This window comes from Stegastes partitus, unplaced genomic scaffold (assembly GCF_000690725.1).
Source record: "Stegastes partitus isolate 25-593 unplaced genomic scaffold, Stegastes_partitus-1.0.2 Scaffold52, whole genome shotgun sequence".
NCBI lineage: Eukaryota > Metazoa > Chordata > Actinopteri > Pomacentridae > Stegastes > Stegastes partitus.
This window is the reverse complement of record NW_007577783.1, coordinates 288,315-294,720: the sequence shown is the minus strand read 5'-3', so window position 1 is coordinate 294,720 and position 6,406 is coordinate 288,315. Positions and strand designations below refer to the sequence as shown.

At 44.9% G+C, this 6,406-nt stretch overlaps 1 protein-coding gene across 1 annotated transcript; it reads left to right on the top strand.

The window, feature by feature from the left end:
• The first annotated feature begins 167 nt into the window (after window positions 1-167).
• LOC103352816 (uncharacterized) lies at window positions 168-5,743 on the top strand. The gene is made up of 5 exons (XM_008275478.1): window positions 168-261; window positions 2,899-3,006; window positions 3,979-4,101; window positions 4,256-4,381; window positions 4,831-5,743. Exons 1-5 carry the CDS (start codon window positions 168-170, stop codon window positions 5,301-5,303), a joined length of 924 nt encoding a protein of 307 aa, XP_008273700.1. The 3' UTR covers window positions 5,304-5,743.
• Window positions 5,744-6,406: the final 663 nt, after the last annotated feature.

The window sequence follows — 6,406 nt, the reverse complement described above, 5'->3', positions numbered from 1 at the left end:
GGAGGTTGGAGTAGGTGTTCTCAAGGCAGCAGCTAATGACTCCAAAGAGCAGCACCAAAAGGAAAAAAAAAGACGAGCAGCTCCAAAAAACGCACCGTGTGTTTTGTGAGATGTCAACCTGAGAAAGGTTCACCGAGGGCAGCGCAGAGACGGCGGGAGCCAGCAGGATGGGGCACCCCAATGTGCCACTCACACACAAATATGCACGTTCCCACGGGGATAAACACAGGTCCAGCGAGCTGCAGCCCTTCACGCCGAACGGTGAGTGGAACCACATCATGATGGATGGTCCAAAGTTAATTATGAGGAGATGTGGGATTTTGGCTTCCATACGTTACACACTGTTCCATGCGTTACGTTCACACATATGGTGTGAACAGAGTCCTTGGCCACAGCTTAATTGGACAAGGTAAAGGTTAGCTGATTGGTTGGAAAGCAGCCTCAGTTGCAGTTTTTGATGCTCACAACTAGGATTCAAGGAGTTTTATCTTTACCTTTAACAAGTGAAGAGATTCAAACCGGTGATCTTTCCATGAATCCTTAAAGATCCACACACATGCTTGCTTTTTCTGAGAATGATTAAAGCTTGACAGTTCTTTTAGTGCATCAGTTGTTTCTGGTTATATTCCACACAACAGTAAAACCCATTATCTCAGTTCTAATGCAAGTTGCGCAGTAATGAAGTTTAAACCCTGAGTGGGCAACTTTTACATATAAAAGAACATCACATTCAGGCTCTTGCCAAAAAGCTTCACGCGATGCTGATTAAGTCTCTCTGCTCCAGGTAAACCTCTCTCTAGGAGTTTTTAATCTGGTCTCCATGGCGACATTCCCACATTTGTGCACCAGGTGCGATGCGTTTTACGCTACCTGGCAATGACTGGTTCAACAAAGCTAAAGTGAAGAGCAACCATAGCAACGGAGACGGAGGAGTCGACTACTAGGAGTATGGTGAGGACTACTGCAAATAAAATGACGGAAATGTCCGAGACAAGCTTCTAGTACTACAGACAACTGTAATTCTTTCCCTAAATGCAGTTTTGTTGTTGAGTTGTGTACCTACTCTAACTGTCAGATGTATGTTGGGTGGTGCCTTTCTAACTTCAATGAATTCAAGCAAGTTTCCAGAGTCTGTCTGTAGTTCATTTTTAAATCAGATGGAAATGAGTCAAAACCTGTGGCTTGGATAAATATAATAAAATCTATCAAACGCAGCAGCACAGTTGCATGTGGTTTGTTGTAGGTTGGTTGAAACCTGCCCAACCACAGAATTCTGGTTCTGTATGCAGTTGCTGAGGTGATCATTAGGAAAACAGTGACCATGCTAGTCAATCATGTCTCTGGTCTCTGTAGGTTAACTGGAGGACCACTCCAAGAAGAACTGGGCTGGCAGCTGAAGAGTTTTGTATTTGCACAGACCAGCTGCGAAACCAAGCAGGAAAACAGTGTTTACTGTTGAAGTGTCCTTAACCAAAGGACTTAACGTGAAGCTGGTAGTAAATAGCGTGAAACTGTTGTAGATGGCAGCTTGCAGACATCTGCTCGTGAAGCTCTCTTGTTCCTGCTGTCTGGGACTCACGCAGCTTTTAATTAATTTTCCACTAGAGTTACAAAGTAAAAGCCATCAATGTTATGTATCCCATTTCTAAAGTGGGGTTTGATTTGGGCAAGAACGCCATCAAAGGTGGAGTATGTGCTTCTAATCCAATATATCTTTTGTCAAATGGAGCTAAAACTCCTCATGGTCAACTATCTGTCCAGGTCTACCATCATAAATCTATGAATGGTTGTATCCTGATGATTGTAGCCAACCCTGGGTGTCAATTTACCAATTTCCAAACAACTGTTGTGTGAATTTCCCTGAATGTTGAACAGATGTTCATACCTCCAAGAGAATACTGGCATCAGTGCCTGCCTAATTTTTCCTGTCACCATGAGATCAACATGAACAAAAATGTGAATACGACAAGTCTGGTTCTTCACCAGTCAAAGCTTGATGGGAGAGTGGCAAAGAGAAAGCCACTGATGAACAAGGCTCACACTAAATCCACAGTAGAGTTCACTGGAAAGCAGGTGCAATGGCCCAAAACAACTGGGAGAAGGTTCTTTGGCCCGATGAGACCAAAATTGCGTCCAAAACTGGACGCTATGCCTGGCAAACACAGCATCCCCACTGTGAAGCATGGTGGTGGCAGCATCATAAAGGCCCTGCAAGGCTTGTATAGGCAGAGGGTAAAATAAATGCAGCAAAGTCAAGGGAGATCCTGGAGGACAACCTGATGTGATAAGAGAACTGCAACTTGGGAGAAGATTTGTTTTCCAGCAAGACAATGACCTGAAGATAACAGCCAAAGTTCCACAGAGATGATTAGAAGACAACAGGTTGAATGATCTGGAGGTCAAGTCAGAGTCCAATGAGAATATCTGACTGGACTTGAAAAGGCCTGTTTTGTAGCTTTCAGGCTAATGTCTCAATAGTTTTCAAATAGACTGGAAAGATTCAAATGTCCCCCTTTGGTGACTCTTAACTTTTCACTTAAAAAGCTGTGATCAAGTCAAATTTTAATTGACCAGAAACCTGCAAAATATGACGTTTTCACCAGCCTCACTTGTATTTTTTGTCCAATGCTAGTTATGTACATTCAGCTGGTATGGCTCTTTTAAAAAAAGTACTGCTCATTTGGATATAAACCAATTCTAATGGAGACTCAGTTATTCTGCTTTTATAGCACCAGCACTTTGTCATCGGTACGTTCTGCCACATTCGGCACCTTGTTTTATGAGCAGAACGTCTGTCTCACCCAGCTGTAATGACTTTCATACTTCCCATGCAACCACACCGAATGGCCTTTCATTTTATGACTCTTGATGTCTCCATTTTCCTTTATGTCCCCACAGATAACTTGAACCTTGCACTGGGCGCCATCAGAGTCCTCGGCGTGGAGCTGATTGAGGATGAACTGAAACCCCATCTGAACACGGTGCTGACCACCATTAAGGAGAAGAGTGAGTCATTTAGCTTCACTCTTGAACACTGTGACATCTCATTTCTGACTGGAGGTTATTTTAGGTCTTGCGGTCCCATAGGGTTCAGCTGCATCACTATGCAAGACAGCATGGAATATATCAGCTTGTTATCCCAGATAGCTGCGAACGTTTGGCCCACATTGGGCTTCGAATGACGCCGTTGAGTCGCCCACCCTCATTCTGCCACATGACCACCTTCCCCACTTGTCATGTGTGTTGTGGGCCAAATCTAGGCCACATAACTTTCCCATATGCTCACCTTCCATAGGACATGTGTTGGGCATGTTTTGGACCAGACCCGAACAAAAGTAGCACCAGAGGACGTCATCCTAAATGGGCCAGATGTCAAGCATCTTATGGGCCTCATATGTGCCAAATCAGGACAATAAATGGGTCGTTTGTTTGGCACAGTGTGGGCCAGAAGGGTAGATCTTGTCTGTAGTGAGCTACAAGGTGTAATATGGTATATTGAGTAGTTTTTCATTTTTTTATTTTATGGTATGTTTTTTTATTTGATGCCCTTTTTTTTTGACATTGTGAGTTCCCATAGAAGACAGCATGCCTTCATCATATCAACCCTGCAATCTGAATGATTAAACCTGTAGCATGTCCTCATCGATGAGGGATGGGAGCCGATAGCCTTCGACTGTCGTGAGCAGATGTTAAGCTGCATTTGTGTCACTTAGCGGCAGAGCAGCAGGGGGATGAAAAGACAGGACAGGTGAAGACAGGTCAGAGAGATCATGTGGACAGTGCAGCTGAAACAGACTTTATTTCTGTTAATTCTGCTCAAAGATTAAAAGGTACACGACACTTTCATACATGTATGTTCTATGCAGCCACATCTCTTCGAGGCTAAAGTCGACCTTGAGTCTAGTGATTCTAACATGTTATGCCAAATAGTAACGTCATGACTGTGAATTCTACATATGTAATTCCATTTGTGCCCAGAAAAAGGTGCTGCTGAGCAGGTAGTGATCAGTGGGGTGCTGCCAATCCTGGCCCTGTCGCTGAGGAGCAGAGGGCCTCTGGGTCTGCTGACTGCAAAGCTGGTGGCTGAGCTCGCCAAGGAATGTAAGTTATTTATACGGATACACGGCTTTCTTGCTTTATTTATTAAGCGCACACGATTAAGTATCTGCTGTTTGTTTGCTGTAATCTGACGCTTTCACACCTCTGTGCTGCTTCAAGAGTTCTTAGTCAACTGGCACTTTGTGTTTCCTCTCAGCTGTGATCCGTAAAGGTTTTGGTGACTCCGGTCTGGTTTCGGCTCTGCTGTCGGTGTTGACCAGTACCGACCAGGATCTGCTGTTTCATGCTGCGAGGGCCATCTCACGCATGTCGTATGACAGCTGTAAGTCAGAGATACCGCTGATGATGTAGCTGTTGTGTCATATCATTACATAAAAACCATTAGAAGATCTGAAACCTCTGTTAAGGCAATGTGCTGCATCACATTAGGCAGCAAAATAGCAAAGAGGAGGAGAGAAGGATGTTGTTTCTCTTTGCAAAACAAGGCTAAAGGTAACATCAGCAGACGGATTAGAAATCACTTCCAGTATTTTTAATGTTTTGGTAAAACATGCAATAAAAAGTATAGAAAATAAGTTGAATTTGGTTTATGTAAAATATCTGATTAGGAAAAACTGGTGAAGAGAACCTCTGAGACAGGAGGCTACTTGTCATCTTGGCCTAATTTGTTCTCCTCCTTTTCCACTCCAGTGAGATTTATAAATGTTAATTATCCCAATAAAGTTGATGGCATGAATTTTTTTCAAATGCAATATGCTCTGTCCCCTTCAGCAAAGCAGCAGGAGCTGCTGCTGCGTCGAGGCGCCGTGCCTCGCCTCGTTGCCATCCTGCTTCGATTTCCAGATAAGGAGGCCCTGGAGGAAGTGTGCCTGCAGGCCCTCTGCAACCTCAGCGGCGTGGGAGTGGCAGAGGAGGCCGGGATGGTGTGGGAGCGGGGAGTGTCGGTGAGGCCGGAGGAGTCGGTGTTCCACGGCGTTTCTCCTCACACCTGCGGTTTTGTCTCCTCCGTGACTCTGGTTCGGGTCTGTCAGTGGGGACCGGGTCAGTACGCCGTCAACATCGAGGTGTTCCAGCGCTGCTCCTCCTCCTTCTGGAACCTTCACGGGAACAAAAGGACCGCTCGCTGGTTCCCCTTCCCCGGTTTGGGAAGCTGCTCAAATTTGTACAAGGTGATCAAGTTCTCCACGAGGAACGTTCCTCGGACCAAGAGTCTGAAGATTCGCGTGTTCCACACTTTCCTCTGACAGCTAGAAAACTGCAAACATGGTGGCCTGAACTAACCGGACTACAACCCTGAGCAGGTTACTGCGACCTCTGTTTACCCACCAACTGTTGATACGCACCAAAACATCACACACCATAAACCTGGACAGCTCTTTTTAGTTCTTGGTCCAGCTTCAAAGTTAGATTAGATTAGAAAAACTGACTTGTACGATTAGATGCTTGAGGTTGCAGCCGTGCAGTACTGTTATTTGAGAAACAACTAAATCAGGGATAAGAAAAATGCAGAACAATCCTAGGAAATGATGCCCTTGCTTCTTATTGGTTCACAAGTGCTTGAAATGATTTCTACTCAAGGCAGCAATAATGAGAATGCTATTTCTACAGTGCAAGTTTATATATTTTTTGAGTATCTGGACGTCTTTGACACTCACTTAAATAATAAAAGTCCTTTGCTCTTAAAGATGGAGTCTGTGATTCTGGAGAGTGCCAGATTTATTCACCTTCTATCTTCCGTTGCCTCCTTTACCCCCCAATCTCCCCTCTCTCTGTCCGTTACCCCTTGTTGTGTGCATGAACATGCATGAGCTCAAACATGCACAGGGCATTCAGGAATAGAGCTGGGTAGATTGCTCTGGGTCACTTTAGGCGACGTTTTGCTGGTTACATTGTTGATGCTCATGCATTTTGATTTAAAGCATGATCTTTTCTAAAGCAACAAACACACAAGACATTTGACAACTTTTTGCCGTGTTTTTCTGAATATCGAACACCTGCATGTGGCGTCTCCTCTACTTTGCCCCGCCTCCTCTGCTGGTGTTCACCCCTTCGCTGTCATTTATTCAGGATTCCCAGCAGGATGAGTCACTTAACCTAAACCTCTACTCTTTGCCTTGGAGCCACGGGGGCGCCGCATCAACACGAGCCCAGTGACAGGACAAGCTGAGAGGCCAGAAGTGAAGCCTGCTGGAAACTCCAGATCTGCACAAAGCTTGACTGCTCTCAGTGCTACGCTGGGATTAGTGATGAACGCTAAATGGATTTTAGACTGCAGGGGAAACGACTATGGAAGATGTGAGGAAATGGAGCAGCCAAGGAGGAGGGTTGATGCACATTTACTGCACAG

Excerpts from the sequence above, each read along its gene's own strand:
- LOC103352816 (XM_008275478.1), top strand. The coding sequence starts at position 168 with ATGGGGCACCCCAATGTGCCACTCACACACAAATATGCACGTTCCCAC. Across the intron at positions 262-2,898 it reads GCAGCCCTTCACGCCGAACG|ATAACTTGAACCTTGCACTG; the intron begins GTGAGTGGAACC and ends ATGTCCCCACAG. Across the intron at positions 4,102-4,255 it reads GGCTGAGCTCGCCAAGGAAT|CTGTGATCCGTAAAGGTTTT; the intron begins GTAAGTTATTTA and ends GTTTCCTCTCAG.